The sequence below is a fragment of the Pelecanus crispus genome, chromosome 10, assembly GCF_030463565.1.
Source record: "Pelecanus crispus isolate bPelCri1 chromosome 10, bPelCri1.pri, whole genome shotgun sequence".
NCBI classification, from domain to species: Eukaryota; Metazoa; Chordata; class Aves; order Pelecaniformes; family Pelecanidae; genus Pelecanus; species Pelecanus crispus.
In genome coordinates, this window is record NC_134652.1 from 17,555,354 (window position 1) to 17,576,761 (window position 21,408).

Sequence of the window (21,408 nt, forward strand, 5' to 3'; positions counted from 1 at the left end):
GTTAATTGGTATTTCCAGGTTGCCAATGGATATGAACCTGTGAATTTCAGAGAGGAAATTAAAGTAATTTCTCAGAATTTTGTAATTTAATTCCTAATAGGAATTAAATTCCTTACCACACCTCTGATACAGAATTTATAAGGCCCATCTAGTTCTCACTGCTGTTTATAATGTCCACAGAACACTTGAAAAAGTTAGTAATGACTGCCAATAGCATGACACCGCTTTTAATATCTGCAGAGTGCTTCACAGTGATTATATTTGCTGAGCCTTCCACCAGCTCTGCAATGTCTGCCAGGTAGTTCACGGTGCTCATAATATCTGTTGGGCAGCTCACAGTACCCACAACATTTAGCAATTTCATTTTCAGTAACTTAATTTGATTTAGGCGTAATAGAAGGCTGTCTGGCACCAAAATAATAACAACTATTGAGAATGTTTTAAGAATAATATGTGTTGAAATATGCATACAGCTGATCAAATTAAACATATCTTGAAGAAAATATTAAGTAGTCATTTGAAAATTAGAAACTCCTGCATGTGAACATCTTTCATACTGTCAGACATTTGTATTTATAGTTACTGATCTTCGTTCTACATGCTAGAAGAGGTCATGAGGTATCACAGTCACAAGACGAGCAAAGAAAAGAAGAATGGAAGGGAAAAAATAAAAATAGATGGGAAATGGCAAAGATCTTTGCAGATGAGTTAGGGAATGAAGCAAAAAGTCAAAGTATGTGAAGAGGAAACGAGATAGTAAAAAAAAATCTGCATAGCTACAGGGGACAGTTTGCTATGAGCTTTTTAGATTTATTTTACAGTTTGGTGGGAGAAGAAATCATCTTTCAAATTTCTTTCTCACAAATCTGTCTTGTGCATCTGATAACTCAAAATAGCCAAAGAAGTCACCCACTGAAAACAGTTAAAAACCTGCTTTGATGTTTCTTATAAGAATTAATTTAAGTAACTACACAGTTTTGGAATTCACAGGATTCTGCTTGCATAGTTCATTAACAGCGTATAAGAGCTACTTAAATATTCTTTAAAAAAAATCTCCAACTTTCAGAAATGTTCGGCTAGAAAGCAATTTTTGACAATGTTGGAAATAAGGCTGAAAAATAGTTTGATGGTAAAAGATAGTTGTGCCTTTGTCTTCTGCCTTAATTATGAGGGACTGCAATGAATTTGTAACAGTATGGACAGAGTATCTTTCTGAAAAATGGTTGTGAAATTGGCTTCATGCAGTGCCTTGTTACTGTTTCTCCGTGAGTCCAAATAAAACTTACTCAATTTACAGGAGGAAAATTACATTTTCTTGAATACCAGTGCTATAAATTCCACCTGAGGTCTGAGAGGAGTCTGTGGTTTTCCCTTGCACACATCATCAGCAGAAATGGATTCTGCAGGCCAAATTCTTCACTCAGGAAAGACCTGTATGAGTTTTTGTCTTAACGGGATTATGAAAGATTGCTCTTAAAGCTGGGTTTTGATTATTTACACCAATGAATGAGGTATTAGGATTTAGTTTCTCAGCCTCAAAGCTGTATTGATGCTATTGAACTAGCGACACTAGGTAGTAAAACTTCATTTGTACTGCAAATTACAATTGACATATAACTCTGATGAAGCCTTTTTGTTAGAAAATGTTGACTCATCAAAGCAGATGTTTGGAAAAGTGCTGACTTTCTTGTCTCCCCCAGTTAGATTTTCTTTAAAGTTTAGGAAGTAGTTGACTTAATATCAGTAATCTTTAAATAAATGATTTGGCTGAAAATTATGTAAATATTTATACCAAAAATATTGCAAAGGTCAAAGTATAAAAATAATTTTATAGTGCTTTAAGACATTATTATTTATTTATTTCCACCACAAAGAAAATAACCTAATCCTCCTGGGACAGAATACTGTTTCTTTTGCAGGTCTCCTACAAATTAAAGTATTGCTTTTTGCATATATGTTTTTTCTACAGATGTTTATAAGTAAATAATTGGGACCATGCTATCACCTTTTTTTAATTAAAAAAAAAAAAGTTGCTTCAAAAGTAAGAAAATACAACAGATATTAGGATTTTTTTTTTGCTTAGAGTTTAATGGATTTATACATAATAAATTACATTTTTGTTCCTTATCATTATGCATTTTTCTGTGCGAGATTGGATAGGTTTAGTTCTTTTCTTGGTGTCAGTAGCTTTTCAGGTATATGTAGTCTTCTGTCCTAATCTTGGTCATCATATTGTTGTGTGGACTATTTTCCTATAAAGCAGACAGGTGAAAAGAACTAGACGTAGTATCTTGTCAGTTCTCAGGAAGTCTAAATGTAGAGAAGCCTAGATTTTTTTTTCAAAAGCCACTTTGCTCTACTCGAGCAGATGGTTTGACATATATACATCCACACCATCTCATCACAGCACTTTCAGGCAAGCTAGTTTTGTGGCATGTCGCCTTTCCTGTTCCTGTTGTTGTCCTTACCTTTCCCAGCAGTCTGCAGAAAGGCAGTCCAGCAGTAAGTCTGATAAAGCAATCTCTAACAGTCTTGGATGGCTCTCGGGCCACGTTAGCAGAGCTCCTTCTAGCCCTTTGCGTCTGACCCTTTCATGAGGAATGGGCTAAATGTAGTCTCGCAAAACTATGTCTATGTTCTTTCTCTATCTATGATGAAAAGATCTATACAAGTCTTTTCCTTGGGAGAAATTAATCAGTTGCTTGTCTCTTTGTTATGCTTCTGTCCCAAATTTTTCCTCATTTCCCACTTCCTTATTTGCTGGGTTGTATTGAATGCGAGAAAATCTCCTTGCATGTTGAACTGCTTCAACACAGGATTGTAGGACAAGAGTGAAAAGAGATATAAGATACAGCGTTATTTATTTACCTATATTGTGCACATCTCTGAAAAACCCGTGTCATTTCAATAACTACAACCAACAAGGGCAAAAGAATACAATTAGCAAAGCTAATATTAATGGATGTTCTTCATATACCATCCTCAGTCAAGAAACTTCCAGAGTAAGGAAACAGATATAAACTCAAATGTTAGATACATTCATTTTAAGATGCAGTCTTAGGGGAAAATATGGTGGAAGTAGAACTTGCAAAGCACAGAGTACCGGCAAGCAAAATATTGCAGCTGAGTAATTTTCCTTTCTTGCATTAACATGGCTGAGATAGCATCTGTTTACCTTGATGGGGGGGATAGGGTGGCCTCCCTAGGCTCAGGAGCCTGTTTTTCAGAGGATGTGAGCATTCAGAAACTGTTTTCAAATTCTGCTGTTGCTCTGGGTGTTCCATGTTCATGAAAATCAACTGCAGTGTGTTTCACCTGGCTTAGAGGGGTTGTTAGAGTACGTTATTTTGAAAGTGTGTATTACAACAAAATGTGTATTCTGTTCATGGGTAGTGTGCCTGTTGGTTGTGATGAATAGAATTATAACTGTTTACATCAAACTTGCAGGGAAAAATTGTTTGGGTTGGTTCATAATTTACTCATAGCTTTAGTAGTCAGTTAGGACTTTCACTATGGATGACAGGGAATGACTACTCAAAATACTGAGCTGGAGTTTTATCTGTATAAGATCTGTATGATTAGGTTTCTAGCATGCCTTAGAGGGCTGTCTACTGAGAAAAGTGTTAACACTAAAGAAGAATAAAAATCCATCCTACTGAAAATAGAGGTCAGAAACAATGGAAGAGAATAGCTACAAGTTGTGAGTGTCCAACAGTGTTTGAATTATTACTCAGTCTCTGAATTCTGTAAACTACTTAGTTTAAAGTGTTAGTTCATGAGTGAAATTAGCAAGTTGTGACTCATTAAAAATTATTGAAATGTGCTTTTTTTTGGTATAATAGGCTCCCTGCTTAGGAGGGCTACTTCAAAGGGAGGGATACAAATCAAAGGAATAGATACTTTTCTGGCTTCTGTATTCTGCAATACAATTCATTAAATGTTTCATTGAAATTGTAAATAATATATTGGGAGGGAGAGGATATAGTTGTTAGGGAATTGTTTGTACTTAACCAGCACCTTGTCCTTTGTAGTTTGCCTCACTTCACTGAGAATCAGAATATTCATCCTCTAAAGGAGCAGAGTCAGATTAAAATGTAAGTGCTTTCTGCTCTGGTGCTCCATATCTGTTCACATCGAAACTGGCGCAAAGCAAAAAAGAAAAGAACACATTTATATTCTTTATGCACTCTTTCTACTTGTGTTCTTAGAGATTTCTTGACCATTTTCAGATTTAATTTCTTACATAGAAAGGTATGAAGTACTTTCATCATTACTTATCTACTCACATTTTCTGATCTGTATTTCTCATGCTTAAATATGAGCAGAACATTAAGGCGTATTTCTCTTGGGCCACATGCAGCTCCCTAGCTTATTTTCCTAGTAATTTTTTTTGCAATCTTACCTAAATTACCACAAAAATTCGGAACATTCAAGACATTTTAAATCAATTACAGTAATATGATTGGGAAAAAAGAGAACATTTTCTTTTCTATACTTCTTGTATAAAGTACTTTCATTTTCTGAAGCAACTTTTTTAATTCTTGACATATATTCTTAAAATAGAGTGTGGCTTTAACTGTTTTCACAGCAATGGGAGAAATAGCGATGTTTTAGGTGCTAAATATGTTGAAATGTCCTTATAATTTTACCTGATGTGCTTGCACATCATTTTCCCTTCATCCCTAGCAGAGTAAGTCTGTTTCCACTGTGCAATAGTAAGAACTTGGAAAGAAAGATGTACTTTTAAAATGCCAAAAGTAGAAAAAAATAGATTGATATAGGGAAATGCAGTCTTTGAAAGGAGACTTTTTCAACAATTACATTTAAGCCTGAAATCAACCGAATGCATTCAGCTTCATTCTGCATCAGCTTTTAAGACTACTGTCAAATATTTTGTGCTAGGGATATTAGGTGAGAAATGAGATTTGAAGCTGCTTTTTTCATATGGTGACAAAAATGAATTATCTACATTGCTTTTTGAGTCTTAAAATTATAATGGTATGCATCTGCACATAGATTGTTCTTAAAAGTTTTCTTTCCTACATGAAATACATTGCAATAACAAATACTGGCTCAAAGTAATTTTCTTAATTTATTTCTCTCTTAGTGCACACAACAGGGCTTTTTTTGTCTCATTTGTTATTTATATAAACTTAGGAATGGGCTTGAGATCATTGTTTCAACCATTTCTTTCTTCATTTACAAGTCATTCTTACTGCATTAACACAATGTAAATATTGAAGTGTGGGGTTTTTTTCAGTATGTAGTAACTGACTAAACTCAAAATCTCAAGTACAAAGAATGATGGATTAATTATCCAGATTTAGATTCCAGTCCTGCAGTTTCTTGGCAGCCTACAGATAGCCTGCTGCATTCATGCGGAGCATCATTGTCTTCAAGAATATGTGGGATCAAGACTTCAGCTCCAATTCTGCAGGGAGTGCCTAATCATATGAGTAGGTCTAATTATTTTGAAATAGGAATATTCCCATTAGTAACCTTTCACAGGATTAGGTTTTGCAAGATATGGATAGTGATACAATTAGCTGTAGTTAAATCCTCTTGCAATTGTTTCTATTTTACAACATTAGCAATTCAGGATTTTCTTTAATAACAAAATGTGGATAATTGCAGAATATCTATAAATCAAATAATTTAACTACATTTTAGACCTTTCAAACATGGCTGTGGTAGATTCATTTTCTATCAGAGCTAAGTGGCCCTTTTTAAATATCAAGGTTTTCAATAGGTAAACATTTGGTAGTATGAAACCAACAATGCTCTAACCTTTTGGCTCCAAATTCTAGATTTCTCATCCTAATATGATCAGTCTCAAACTGGGGGGCAGGAAAGGAATATGGTGCCCTACATTTAATATTAAACATTATTATCTAATTTCTTTAGTGGTGGTTTAAAACACTGCTGCAAGGTTGGGGGCACAAAATAACATTTAAAACTTACAGATGTGAAATAACAGACGTATTAAAATAGTCATTTGAGAAACTTAAAGGATGAGGTTTAATGCTACGTATTTTCTTGCATCTGTGGATCTTCATCCACACGTGAAATTGTGGTTCAACAGAACTTTTCACCCCTGAAATCTCACTGATTTAGATGCTGGAAATGTACCCAATTTGTTTTTCTTCCGATAGATTACTCTTAACATCAGTGGTTTTAATATACAGTTTTGTCTGATTTTCTGCATTGTCTTTGCCTACTTGTTCCAAAAAGCATGCAAAATAACTAGAGGAAAATTTAGCTAAGATACAGTGAGGAGAATACCAGCGAAATGAAGCTGCTTTAATCTTCAGAACTTCTGCCCTTGAAGACTTGACTGGCCATCTCCAAAAGCTAGTTGCTCATGAGGAAAGCAATGGTAAGACAGCCAGCCTTGACTAAGGCCCATGGAGTATCCAGGAAGATATATTCTTTATTCTTAACATGGTAATATGTACATTAAAAGACTAGGATTAAATTTTATACTGGTAATTCCTAGATAAAATTATATAAGCTTCTTTGCCAAACCCATGTTAATATTGTCCAGTTAACAGCACTGATTACAATTTGTTGTAATTAATCTTAATTGTTCTCATGGGAAAGTTCCTTATAAAGCCTCCATTCTAACATCCTCTGTTCTAATTAAGTGGAGTATGCCATACTGATATTTCACACTTTTACAGCACATTTCATCATACAGCACTTTCTTTAATATATGTATAAAGATGGCTGTAGAGAGCTGCAGTTTCTGACACTGTCAGCTGGGCTGAGAGGAGTTTGGAATGGAAAAATTTCATACACTGACTGGGAGAAGTTCTTACTTCAACAGAACTATCACTTGTTCAGCACCTCTTACAACTTTTACATTTCTTTTTCATTTGGCATTCTTGCAGCATAGATGGGTACTTATGCAGCCTGCTGGACTCAGGGCAATTAGGGGCAATCACTGCCACTCTTGGGACCTTCCTGCTGCCATGCTTCCTTGGTCTGAGTGTGTAGTAATGATATGAAAATAAAAAGACGATGGCTAGTGGTGCTTAAGGTTTGGAAAGATGAGTGCTTCCACTGCACTTCCCAGATAGAAAAGCTAATCAATAGATTTTGTAGAGCTAGGTGCTTTATCCTTGCCACTGCTCAGCCATTTTTATTAACTGCAAGCTGTAATGAATGTGCATAGCCACGAGCCTGCCAGCTTGCTTGCCATAAGGATAATTTGAGTAATCAAAATTAGCTTTCTAGCAATGGCTTCTGACTCTTGCCAGTGAATGGATTTGTGTTGATGAATCTTCCAATACCATAGCTGTCAATACGTCACAGTCTTCAAGTTTCAGGATGTGGCAAATAATCAAATGCTCCCCAGCTTCTAAAGTAGACTTCTGGGACAATGTGAAAATAAGAAATTGAAAAGTAGCAGCAGTTTTATTTGATAAGGAAGAAATCAGTGATGAAAAAACTCTTTGCCCATTCTTTTAAATTTCTGCTAGGTATGCCAATGCAAGATGTGGCTTTATTTTGCCTGCATGCAGATAATAATTTTGATGAACTGATTAACTGGAATGAAACCTTAAATTCCTATTGTGGAAACTTTTCAAGTAGCTGTTGCCATTTTACAAATTAGTATTATGATATTTGGCATTTATGTTAAATGCTATTAAGTGAAACCTATTACCTCTGTATTTCTCTACAGCCACTTTCCTACCAAGTGAATCACTGCTATCAGTAAATAACAAAGTGTTTTTCCACTCCTCCCTCACTTAAAATGGTTGTAATGGACACAACACGCATCAGTCCCTAGACCCAGTGCAAAACTGATAATACACTTTCACAGGGGCTTATAAATCTGGGGGAAACAGCTGTAGAGAAAGGCAAGTTAAATAACTTTGTCATGGCTGGACCTGTCATCCACCTGCTGAGTGCTGGCTGAAACCTGTATGAGTTGGATTTGCTAAAAGTGACTGGGTTTGAGCTGTACTTTTCCCAGCTCAAGTTTCCTTAGTTTCTGCACAGGTGCAACTGATTTGAATTAAAGAAGTCTGAGAAGTCATGGAATCCAAGTGCTTCTCAGTGAGCCTGTCATCCAAAGCTGTTATGATTGGAGCTCCTCTTGGCATAACTGCACTGACTTTAATCTTCTGTTTTGTAGCTATGGAGTATATTTATGAGGTTAGCTAACCCAGATAACTGAAGCACCATTAGTAGGGGACTGTGACAGCCTGGGCTCACTGTACTTCTAACTCAGGATAAATCCTGGGATTGCTGCTTCTGTTCAGCTCCCTGCAGCAGCATCTGCATTCTTATCAGTGCCTCGGTCCACTGACTCTGCTATGCCTGCTCATGAGACACGCATCCTTTCTCTCTCTTTTTCTCAGTTTTGATGGCTTTACAGAAGTTTGCAGGAGTAAAACATAATACAAAATTTGTAACTTAAAGTAAAACAGTATACCTGTCTGAAATCTTGCTCTTTGGTTTGTAGCGAACATTTCAGTATAGCACTTGGCATTACAAAATAAACATAAGCCTGTGATTTAATTATGAGATGCTGCAAAAAAATACATCTACTTTATGTTCCTGTCTGAAAAGCATGTATGAGGGTGAAAGGGACTGATAAAATCGTGTGGAATATTCCGTGTCCTGCCAGCATTATGAAGTTGGTGGAAATAAGAAGCTGTTACACAAACAGAAGCTCTACTTTTTCTGCAGTGAGTGGTAAATGAATATGGTACAAAGCCTTCTTGTCCCAAGCCCAAAAGACTTATCTTATTTTGATGTGTTTAGTACATGTTGGCATTTGTATTTTCTTGTTATTATGTTAAAATTGGAGCCAGGCAAAGTGTTTATTAAAACTGAAGCTTGGCTCCAGTTCTGTATTCATTCTTGACTTCCTTGGCATGTGGCACCGTCTGTGACCTTCTACACCAAATCTCTCGTTATTGTCAGCAAATTTTGCACTACGGAAATTTGCACTGGTGTACTGGCACCTCCCTTTCTTGGCAGAACTGGCCTTCGGAGCAATTCAGATCACTCTGTTTTCTTCAGTTCCATTCAGTAAATATCAACAGATATAATTTGCTGTGTCAACAATTCAAAATTTTAACTCATGTTTTTCTATTTGTTTTTCCTCATTTTCATCTGTCCTTTTTATTGGACCAGTTCCTTTACTTTGTCCTCACTTCCAACTTCCCCCCACCATGCTTTCCATGCACATTTCTTTCCTACTGAGGTTGTATACAAATATTAGAGCTCTAACTCACACTTTTGTCAGCAGGATGTGCCGCACTCTGTAGGCACACTCAGTTCAAATAAAAAGCCCATTGGCAATACAATAAATCAAGTGATTAACAAGAAGCAAAATGCCAACCTCTGGGATTTTTCCTGCCTCAAAAGCTTGTGGTGCACTGTAGCAAACTGAATTTTCTACCACGAGGCAGAAGTCAATGGTATATCCTGAGACATGAGCACTGTAACACTGCACTGATGTGTGGGCAACCTGGAGAAACCTGTGGATTTTCCTATTTCTGACTGTGTAAAAGGTGCCAGTATCAATCAAAGCCCAAAGAGGACCAGAAAATGTATAGCAGAAAACTGCGTCTATGGTAAACTGAACAGCAGAATGCTCCAGTATAGTAACCAGGATTATGTACTTAGTAGCTATTTAGCTGTAGAGAGTTGTGCTGCCCAGGTTATATGTCGTGCAGGAGAAAATGCAACAAATCTGACTGGAGGTAGGACGTAGTTTCATTTTTCTCTGATCATGTCTCCAATATCTTGTGCTGGTCATGTTTATTAAGATTTGCTTTTGATCATTCATCCAGAAAACAGTAGTGTCCATTCATTATAAGTGCATACGTTTTAAATGTGATCATACTATATTTAAAATGTAACTAAAATACAGGTTAGAGATGCATTGCATGTTATGTCTTTTACAAATATTTGTATCTCATATACATCCAGTGAGAGTAGTATTTCCTTCACATTCTTCTCCTTTCCATCTTTTAAAACAGTAAACAAAAAGAAAGGAGGAATTAGAATGAAAATTGAACTATTTTTAAAATCTCAAGAACTGAACAGTAAGGCAAAAGGCAGAAAGTATTTAATGTGTGTGCATGTCTGCGATATAAATTGTTTTATGAAGACATTAAGGGCACACACACTGGAACATTTCCTTAGAGCTTCAGTATACCCTGCTGTTTTTCTATTTTAGCTAATGGTTATTGAAATAATTTCTGTTTTCTTTTTCAACTTTATATACATCTTGGGGCACTGCATGCATAAAATGTGCATGGATATACTTTCTGTGAGAAGGACTCTTAAGTGATATTCTGATTCAGTGGTATTTGTGTAACCTGATTCCTCCTCCATATGTCCTCAGTATTCTAGTCTAGAGCTAATCTGAAATACAAGACTGGATTGCATAAAGAATCTGGCCTTCAGTCAACAAAACCCCTTTCTGCTGAGAAGTGAAAGATAAAGATGTAATTACTGTAATGACAGGTTAGACCTTTAGATTCATGCTGCAATCAGTGATTCCTGTGGTGCTCTGCCACAATCATGGTTTAGTACTGACTAGAGAGACAAGACAGGTAAAGACTGTAAAACACTTCAGCAGCCCTTGATCTAAATGCCTATAGGAGAGTCACACCTCTCACTTACAGATGGTGGTGCTGACTCCAAACACGAGGGCAGCAGAGCAGATTGTCTTGGAAGAGGAATCTTGGGGGTTTTTTAATGTGTGTAAAAAATTAAATAAAATCCCCCCAAGTTAGTCCCTCCACTCCCAGGATACAACAGTAAACTGTAAATTATTTTTAATCTTATGAGGCTGTTGTATCTGCCATATGTACACACACATACACACATACTTATATACATATGAGCATCAGAGATTATATATATTTATTTGGTCTTCAGTAATCACATAATCAAAGAGGAAATTTCTCTTGTGTAGGGATATCCTTGCCAGGGCTGTTTTATTTCAAGTGTTGTCAAATCAATGCCAAAAATCATTCCAAATGCTTTCAGAATTCCTTATGTCTTACTTCTTACTTTATTCTCAAAGTCAAGTTTGAAAACGTGTGTTTAGTTATTAGTAAATATTTTCGTTTTTAGTAAATACTTCTATTTTTATTCTGAATTTGAAGGATTCTTGGATTATGGATTTAAAATAAGTATTTCCAGCTGATGCTGATGGAACTATACAATCATTTTATAGCCGTTCAGGATAAAGGGTATTGGCCCTAATCCTGGAACTCTCATTGATGCAATTAATCCTTATATCTGTGAGCTATGTCACTGAAGTTGACTAGAACTTTTGCATTAGTAATAGTTGCAGAACCAGCCTCAGTCATTTAAATCATTATTATCCCTGGAAAACAACTGAAGATCAGCTCTGGTAGTCATTTTTTTGTAGACAACACATAGATTAAAAGCAGATGTTTTGTAGAAGTACTTAAGTGTGCCTTCCTTGCTCTGCAAATGTCATAATCCATAGAAATTTTACTAGTTTCACTTTGAAAATGAGTTTGCAGCATTATTTGTCAATTTGGCCAATCCAAATACGTACATTGTGAAAGGGTTCAGCTGGTCAGAAGGATATCCTGTCCTAATGGTAAACCAAAGGTATGTTTCATTCACTTTGCATCTTTGCTGGGACTTAGAAGGATTTGCAAAGAAAAAGAAAATGAGTAGGTTGTTGATATGACTGATGTCAATCAAAGGATCATTTTCTCCTTTTCTGATATGCTGCGGTTCAAAAAGGTTTCATTTACTTCTGATCATTAATTGACAAAATCTGCACAGAACACATCATTCCTACTCCATTTCTGGGTTTGGCGATTCCTAAGGCTGAGCAACAGAAGTGATAACAGGAGAGCCTTAAAGACCAGCTATAAAGGCAGAGATAAATTCAAAGTGATACTGTTACACTGCATCTGTATGCCAGGCAAGTTATTTAGTTTGACTTAAGAAATATTGATACTGTAGTTCACACTCTTACTACTTCATAGCCTCATGACACAACATGTCATTCTGTGCATAAGCAAAAATATTTATCAAGCTACAATATCCTCACTTAAAAATTACTGTATTCATGAGAAAAAAATTATTTCTGTGAGTAGTATATATTTCTGTTGTGCTTGTGACAGTATGTTTAATTTTTCTGGACTCCATTTTCATAATAATTCAGTTAATTTATGGCTAAATTCCACACTATAACTTTTCCTTATATTCCATAACTGACTTTGTGATGCAACATAAAGATTGCAACCTTTTGGAGAGAGAGGTTGTCTCCATCTTCTAGTAAAAACCTTTAATGTAAATGACTAAGCCCAAGCCTGCAGTTATTATGAATGAGGTATTAATCTGGTTTACTTTCTGTTCTTTTAGTCAGAAGCCAAAGATCATATAGAAATACTAGATATGTTTCAAGAAATGTTTAGTAATGCATCCATGTCCACAAATAATAGGTGCAATCAGAAGATAAACTGCAGGTGGTATATACAAGTAAGGAGGGATATCTGAAACCTGCCCTTTATAGTCACAGCAGACTTACAACATTTTAGTAGATAGTAGCTAGACCCTTAATCCTCTGTGTGCTTCTCCCAGACAGCAATATCACATATTCACTCATGTTCAAATCCTGCATATGATGCTGGCCAGCATTCTTACTCTGTAAAAAAGTAGAAGTGATCCCTCTCACTGTTTGTTCAAAGCAGGTGATGAATATACTATTAAACATTTAAATTCCCCAATAGTATTGAGGCCCCAAAGCTAGGTTTATAAATGCAGCTTCTCACAATTTAAGTGTTCCAAAGACAACATCTGAATGACATAAAGAAGCATGTTAGCGTGGGATGCTGAGTAAGGAGAGGAACAAACACTACTGGTTGTCCACAAATTTTAGCAATTGTAGAACCAGTGATTATGGCTTGCAATCTGGTTAGGCATGGTTAAGTTAATCTGTATTTATTATGGACAAAGGAGGATTTTGAGGAGAAAGTTTAAGGAAGATAAAATGGTGAGCAGTGAAATGGAAAAAAAAAAAAAGTTAAAGTACTTGTCAGAAAAATTGATGTTTGAGGTAGTTACTAGTGCTACAAATGTGGAAGGGTGACCTTTCAACTGACAACCCTGTAGGCTGGATAGATATTAATGATGAGAGGCTTTTAAAAGAAAACAGAAGAAAAATAAGGGAGAAGAAAAATATGGGAGAAGAAGATCTAGCTTATAAATTCTCCTTCCTCATCAAGGTAGAAGGATTTCCAAGGTGCAAGACTGTAGGCATTGCATCTAAGATGAGGTTGCAGTAGTGAAGTTATAAAGTGCCCCAGGCTCAGTCAATTGTTTTGGCATTGTAGACTGAGGTAAAGAGGTTGTATTTTAGGAATTATTGTGCAAGGTGTTCATGGTAGTGTGTTCATCAATCACATATGTGAGTCCTTAGTATTTTTATCACCATTAGAATTTTGTGTGATAATAACAAAATATCAGAGGTAGTAATTTTCTTGTCCTGCCTAAGGAGACTGTATCAGAAAAAAGAAAATAAGGTCTTCCTTTATTCCTTATTATCCTATAAAAGATTATCTTCTTTCTTTAGGTGCAGAGCCTCTATTTCAATTACCTTCCCTAAAATGCTCCTTTTCAATGTTTTGCTACCGATTTAAAGAAATAGCATTAATCTCACAATGTATAGAAAATATTTTACAGAAATTGTGTTAAGGTATTTTCAGGATCTAGAAATAAAAATGGAAGAAAACAAATACTGTCTAGAGATTCAGTCTCTACAGAGACTGTAGGATTGAAGGATATAGCCTTCAATCACTGTCAAATCTATGAATCTATGCATTCCCAAAAATGTATATGCCTTCCAAATTTACAACACTATTTATTTTTAAATTGCGTTTCGGCATTTGGGTATTTGATGATGGCAGCTGTTTTTTTTAAGATTCTGCTTAGAATAATAATATGTAATATTATTATTAGGGTATTTCTTGGGGAAAGACAGGAGAGAGAAAGTTCATAAAATAAAGATGGTGAAATGTACTCCACTATTAAAAAGTAGAAAGAGCTATTTAGATAAATATTTAATGTTGAGTAAAGATCTAGAGAGTATAGATGACTTGTGGAAGAAGAAGGAAGTAGGGACAGGGAAATGAGAAATCACAGGGACAGTTGAACTTCAGGGGAAAGTGGCAAGGTTTTGGTAGCAGGGGGGGCTACAGGGGTGGCTTCTGTGAGAAGCTGCTGGAAGCTTCCCCTATGTCCAATAGAGCCAATGCCAGATGGCTCCAAGACGGACCTGCTGCCGGCCAAGGCTGAGCCAGTCAGCGACAGTGGTAGCACCTCTGGGATAACATAGTTAAGAAGGGGGGGTGGGGGGTGGAAACCATGCACAACTACAGGCAGAGAGAGGAGTGAGAATATGTGAGAGGAATGACTCTGCAGACACCAAGGTCAGTGAAGAAGGAGAGGGAGGAGGTGCTCCAGGCACCGGAGCAGAGATTCCCCTGCAGCCCGTGGTGAAGACCCTGGTGAGGCAGGCTGTGCCCCTGCAGCCCATGGAAGCCCACAGTGGAGCAGATATCCACCTGCAGCCCGGGGAGGACCCCGCACCAGAGCATGTGGGTGCCCAGGGGAGGCTGTGACCCCCTGGGAAGCCCATGCTGGAGCAGGCTCCTGGCAGGACCTGTGGACCTGTAGAGAGAGAGGAGCCCAGGCTGGAGCAGGTTTGCTGTCAGGACTTGTGGCCCCATGGGGGACCCACGCTGGAGCAGTCTGCTCCTGAAGGACTGCACCCCGTGGAGGGAACCCACGCTGGAGCAGTTCGTGAAGAACTGCAGCCTGTGGGAAGGACCCACACTGGAGAAGTTCATGGAGGACTGTCTCCTGTGGGAGGGACCCCATGCTGGAGCAGGGGAGGCGTGTGAGGAGTCCTCCCCCTGAGGAAGAAGGAGCGGCAGAGACAACGTGTGATGAACTGACGGCATCCCGCATTGCCCATCCCCCTGCGCCGCTTGGGGGAAGAAAACTGGGAATAAAGTTAAGCCCTAGAAGGAGGGAGGGGTGGGGGGAAAGTGTTTTAGTTTTATTTCTCATTATCCTACCTGATTTAATTGGTAATAAATTAAATAATTTCCCCAAGTCCAGTCTGTTTTGCCTGTGGCGGTAATCTCTCCCTGCCCTTATCTTGACCCATGAGCCTTTCGTTATATTTTCTCTCCCTGTCCAGTTGAGGAGGGGAGTGATAGAGTGGCTTCAGTGGGGACCTGGCATCAAGCCACCACAGCATATGAGATACTTTAGGCTCTGTAGAATGAGTAAATTTTGTTCCAGAGCACAGTGGGAATTTAATCCACTGACAGTAAAGTTGTCTTATAAATGTTAATTGTACCTATATTAATAACTGTATTTTTTCTTTAATTGGAAGACTAATTTTTTTTTTCTGTACTAAAGCATCCTGCTTTGAGTAGGAGGCTGGACTGGAGCATCTCAAGAGATCCCTTCCAACCTCAGTCATACTGTGAACTATTCTATGAAACCCATTTTCTGTAGGTATTCTAGTAATCCTGTAATTATCTGGACTCACGCCAATGAAAGAAATGCGATCTCTAGAATTCACAATATGATGAGACTTAAGTGGGTAGTTTGAGGGCATATCTTTTATATTAGTGCTTTAATGTTAAGATCTAGGAAGCTAGAATTGTATACAATTAGTTCACAATATTCATGAGAGGTTTTTTCCTATTTTTCTGTTGTTTTGTTTTCCCTGCAGCTGGGCCTCTGGAACTTCCTCTTTTTGAGCTGATCCCATCACAAAGACAAGTGGTTTTTCATGGAGACCGCTTGCCATTTCAGTGTACTGCAACATATGTTGACAATACCACCCAAGTACATTGGTACCATGCTGGTCGTCTGGTTGAAACAGATGAAGAGAGTGGAATATTTGTGGAGGACAGCATCATTCATGACTGCTGCTTAATTACACGGTAACGTATACTCCTTGTAATAGTCAGACTTGTAGGCAAGGTGAACAGATGAAACGCAATAAGCTTCTTTAAAATGTGTATCAGGAGTTGTTTTATTTGAAGCAATTCAGTTGCATGCTTAAATCCAACACACACAGGTATAGGTTTTTCGTGGCTACGAATGGCTGTGGTTCCAAATTGTATTCATTGTGTCTAAGTATCCAGATTTGAGCAACTATGGATTTGAAACAGATAAAACCAGAGTTTCTTACACAGTAAACTGTGAAAAGAAACGGAATTTGGAATCGCTTCAGTAGCATATGAGAGTGACTTACAGCCAAACTACTTCTTCCTGACACCATCTAGAAGATTTATCTACCATAGTGGTCTACCTGTGAAGAACTATCAATTTAAAAGGCTTGGATTAAATTTTGTAGGCTCCAGTGTACTGGATCCTATATTCTTTAGTTAAGTAATCTCATATTTGTTTCTTATTAAAATTGTTTCTCAACTTTCTATGACTTTTACCATCTGTGTGCCTCTGTGTGCTTGAGAGACAGAGATCTACAGAAACCTTTGCTGATGAGAAAAATGCAAGAAGAATGAAGTAGAATAGGCTTCTGTAAAAGAAGTAACAACTAATATTTGGCAATGACCATATTGTTCCAGTTTTGCTTCAGTTTTCCCTTTTAAATCTTCTTTAATAAATTATTATAAATCTCTGTGTTTATTTTTGGTTTTCATCATGGGCTATGGGTTTGTCATTAAAAGCTGCTAAGCTGTTGCAAACATCCTTTTGTCCTCTGCCAATTTCCATCATCGATGAAAAAAAGAGTCTGATTCCGTGTCTATGTTCTGCCTTTCTCTTTGTAGAAGATGGAGTGAAAATAGCTATGCTAATTAGCTCTGGATCATCATTAACATCTTTTCACTCAAACAGTTTCTATTAATATAATTGACCTGAAATGCTTCTTGGACTATCAAATGAAAGTTATGAAGGGAGTCAAATTAATTCCTCTCTACTGGGGTCTTTCGGCTTTATTGATTTTAATTTCATCTACTCGCTGATTATTTGACCCCTTTTGGAGTCCTATAGATCTAGAGGTGTAGATCTGACCCATTGTCACAGCTACTGGCTTTCTTCTAATACCAATGTGTATGGCTGTAGCGGATAATGAAAGAGTATTAGACTAATTAGTATGGTAATGCCAAGTGCATATGAGCTATTACATAACTGCTGAGTCACTTAAATTAAAACATGTTCTTCTTATTTCCATGATATCAAAATTAAAATACATACTGTTAATCTCATTATATTTTTCAACTGAATTATATTTTGCACTAAGCAATTTGTAGAGCATACTAATAAACTGAAATATATTGGCTAAAAATGTTAAGTTTTTCAAAATAGCTATCCTTTTTAAAAAGCTAGTTTAGAAGTAGCTTGACTGAATTTTACCTTATATTGCTTAATTTTTGCCAGACTATAAAATAAAAGTCATTGTCTACCATAGCAATATTTTAATAAGGATGGTTAATCTGCTACCTACTCGTTTACTGTGCCATTAAATAGGTGACCTTGATGCTCATGCTGCAGTATGCACTGGGACCAGGTATTCAGAAAGAATGCTCTCTAAATACGTCATCATATTTGCTGTTATAGGCTGGAAATACACTTTGACTTGTCCAAGTTATGTGATACAGACTGTCAAAATGAGACAAAATATTTTTTTAATTAAACTCACAACCTTTAAACAGCTATTTAAAAGCTTAAAACATTTTAATTGCTTGTTTATTTGAGCTACATGTTTCACTTCACAATATAGTAGGGCATCAATGCTGCATTTACTGCATAGCATGGTCCTTATCCAGTCAAAAATGCTAATACTCAAGCAATCACACCTCTGCCTTGATCAAAACTAACTTACTAAAGGCATGAGAGACGTATACTTTTGAATCTAGCTTTCAAAAACCATGCTATTTTGAAGTCAACAATTTTTTTAATATAATTATGGAGATGTATTGTCTCTTCATGTTGAAAATGAGAAAACATTGGCCAAGTTATGGTTGTAAAAACTCTCTTCAGCATTTCTTAATTTTAGTCCTATCATCATGACCATGTATACAATAACTCCATTTATATAATTATTATTACATGTTAAAATAATATGTAATAGCATGCTTATTACATGCTGCAATAGTATGTATTAATACGCTTGTTACATGCTATTACACCCTAATTTGTGATAGTTTTAAGGCTAAATCACAGTGGTACAAGGCACTGTGAAACATCACAAAGACTATGCCTCCCTGAGGTTATCATATGTTAAGTATAAGATTTGGAGTAAAAATAAAGGTAATTGAAAATCAGTTCTTACAGTGTCACATTTTGCCTTTACTCTTTACAGCAAATGTCCACTCTCTGTGGCTTTCTGTGATTGCACTAAAGGACAGGCTTTGGCTTGTGCTGCTTAGCAATTTAAAGACTTCTGAAGCTAGTTTTGAACAAAGAGGTGAAGTCCTGTTCCAAAAGCTGCTTATTCAAACATTTTTAGATGGTTATTTTATTGGGTAGTTCCAGATATTTCTGGACGTGGATTTACAACACAAATATCATACTAAACCCTTCTGTTTTATTAACTGCCACAGTAGAAGGATAAAATATCCAAATGTGTATTTTTTGTCTCCTATGATAAAGCAGAATAAACTAAAATAAATGTTTTTGTTACAATAATTAAACTTAAGTTTTGAACTGTATTCCGGCCTGTGACATTTTTCTTGGCAAAGAGTATTCCCTTATAGGAGATCTTAAGGTGTTTTCAATTCTGCTGCTAGCTCGCATTTACCATTTCTTGCCAATGATAATAATATTTGATTTTGCTCATGTTGATTTTTCTGTCATTATGCCTGTGTATAAATGTCATAGTCATACCTAAAAATGTAAATGTGATGTGGAACTAATTTCATATCATTTGTGAATGGATGTAGCTGAAATTGTGGCTTATGTTTCCATGAAGATAGCCTAATTTCTTAAACCTGGAATATTAGATTATCAGTTTGATCACAATAAGTAGCAATGAAGCAATCCATATCCCTGAAGCCACATAGAAGGCAGATTATGTATGATTCTCTGCAGTACAGCATCTTTCCCAACTTCCCTACTGTTCCCTTTCAGTGTTTGGAGAGGCTTGCAGGACAGTTATTAGAAAATTAAACTAAAAAAGGAAGATATTTTAGTTTTATGAACCAAGCAAATCTGCAGTAGTAGAGACACTACTTTTTTAAATTTTCAGGAAGTTTCTTATTTACCACATAGACTATAATGACAACTTTAAAGTGTTTTTAGTTCTATTCTGTAAATACTTGTGTAGAGTGTTAAACAGTGCTTATGTCTGTGACAGCTGTAATGGCTGCTCTGGGACCATTACAGTTCACAAGTGCTCTTTCTGAGACATTAAACTGTGCAGAAAGTTAAGAACCCATAAACAGGAGTGTTACAACTGGAGAAACTAACATGCTTTTAACTAAACCTAGCATAGCAGGTGTTGGTATCAGATGTGGTTTTCAGATGTAATTTTTTGTTACGTAGATAGATTTGCCACTGGAAATACAGACTATTAGGTCTCAACTGTGATCCCCCACAAACAGGTTTTTTTCTCTTAAAATCTGTCCTAAGTATTTCAGTCTTCTTAATATGTCTGCTAAATGATGATCTTTTTTTTTTTTAAAAAAAAAAAAAGGTAAGCTTAAGAATCTGAGTGTTTTTTAGAGCATCTAGTGCTTCCTTACATTTTGACAGCAGTCAGTCGGTGCCAGTATGGGATGGTCTACAGTAAATAATGAAAAAAATAGTCATGTTTGAGATAAGACAATTATGGAACTACAGCTGATCCTTTAGGTGTAACAGGGATAGGGGCAATAGTAAGAAAACTGATTTTAAAATTTATATGTAAAATGTGTATATTCATTTCTGAATGCTGCTTTTAGAGGTATATGATTATGTGAGAATCTCCAAAGCTTCCATCTGCAAAAGAAATATCTGATGTCAAGGAAGAGTTTCAAATCATGATCCACTTGTGCTATAATAACAAAGAAACTGGGAGAAAAATAAAAATGAATGCAATGTTGTGGATTCAAAATTATGATCATAATTTTCATAATCAAAAGGTGGGTTTGAATCCAATTAATTTTTAAGTGTTTGAAAATCTCAGTGCAGCTATTAGTAAAGAATTTGGAACTTGGCTGAGAGTTTCACTACAAGAATAAGGATAGTTTAAGATATGATTATTGAGAGAAATGAATATGAGTACAAATCGGTTTCAGGAGGAGACAGGTGGTATCATAACAAGTTTGAGATCCAGGTAGGCATACTGTATAAGAAAGAACAAAAATTCCAGAAATTCTGGGAGAAGGGCAGAAACAGTATGCCTATTTTTTCTGGAAAGCATCCAAATAACCCCTGAACTCTCTTAACAGTTTGTGGCAAGGATACATCTGGAAAAGATATGAAGCAAACAGTAGTGGTTTGGACCAATATTAAGTTAAGAACAGTCTGAAAATGGTATATTGCTGATGAGCTTGCTACGAGGTTGGATAAATAATGGGAAGTTCAGATATGTGCCAAATCATGGCAAAATATTGGAGATTCACACTGCACAAGATTAAAAAAATAAGTGTTAGAATAAATCCAAAGAATCTGATTCAGAAATGCAGATATTTCACAAGCACTTTGGGTTCTGCTGTCATGAGCATTTGGAGATGAGCAGCTGAGGGTCATACTGAGAAGCCCAGGGAAATCAGCAGAAATTGTTTAGTACTGATATTTTGTTAGTTCACCTAATTGACTCTGCTTGACCCTTAGTTGTTGAGCAGTTAGGAAAGAAATGAAGCAAAATAACCATTTAAACTGTAAATCAGTGTTTCTGTATTGTTCTGAGATTACTTTAAACCCTGTAGTCAATGGTCTACAGCTTACTTCAGGCACTGTAGGCAGCAAAAGACTAGTAACAGATGCACCTTTACCAGCAACATTGTCAACAGGAAGATAATATTTAAAATTATTGCAGAATATTATGAAATGCACAGGCTAAGGGTTTGATTATCTGAGATTAAGACAATCCTTATGCAAATTAATTTGGAAGATTAATTAAACTTAGGCCTTTTCTCTAAAAATCTTTCACTTATCTGAATAAAACCCAATGAAAATTTCACTACTAATCAGTCTGGGGAATAATTTAAAATATAACCTGTGGGAAAGTATACCAATACCATGAAAAGCAAAAGCAGAAACCACAGTACCCTCTACCATTAAAAGAATAGATTATTATGTAAGAATTGTGCTGTGCCATAAAAACCGTAGGCTTAATTTGGGTAACTGCTTATTGAAATGTGATTGAGAACTAGATATTTTTACAGAAAATATACGTAAGTATTGTGGGCTGATAGAATAAAA

At 36.4% G+C, this 21,408-nt stretch overlaps 1 protein-coding gene across 1 annotated transcript in view; it reads left to right on the forward strand.

Moving 5' to 3' along the window:
• LOC104032468 (adhesion G protein-coupled receptor A3) overlaps nt 1-21,408 on the forward strand; it is a 285,114-nt gene that overhangs the window by 117,013 nt on the left and 146,693 nt on the right. Inside the window, exon 7 of the mRNA XM_075717669.1 lies at nt 15,764-15,977. Coding sequence (XP_075573784.1) covers nt 15,764-15,977 — 214 coding nt within the window. The remainder of the gene's footprint in view (nt 1-15,763; nt 15,978-21,408) is intronic.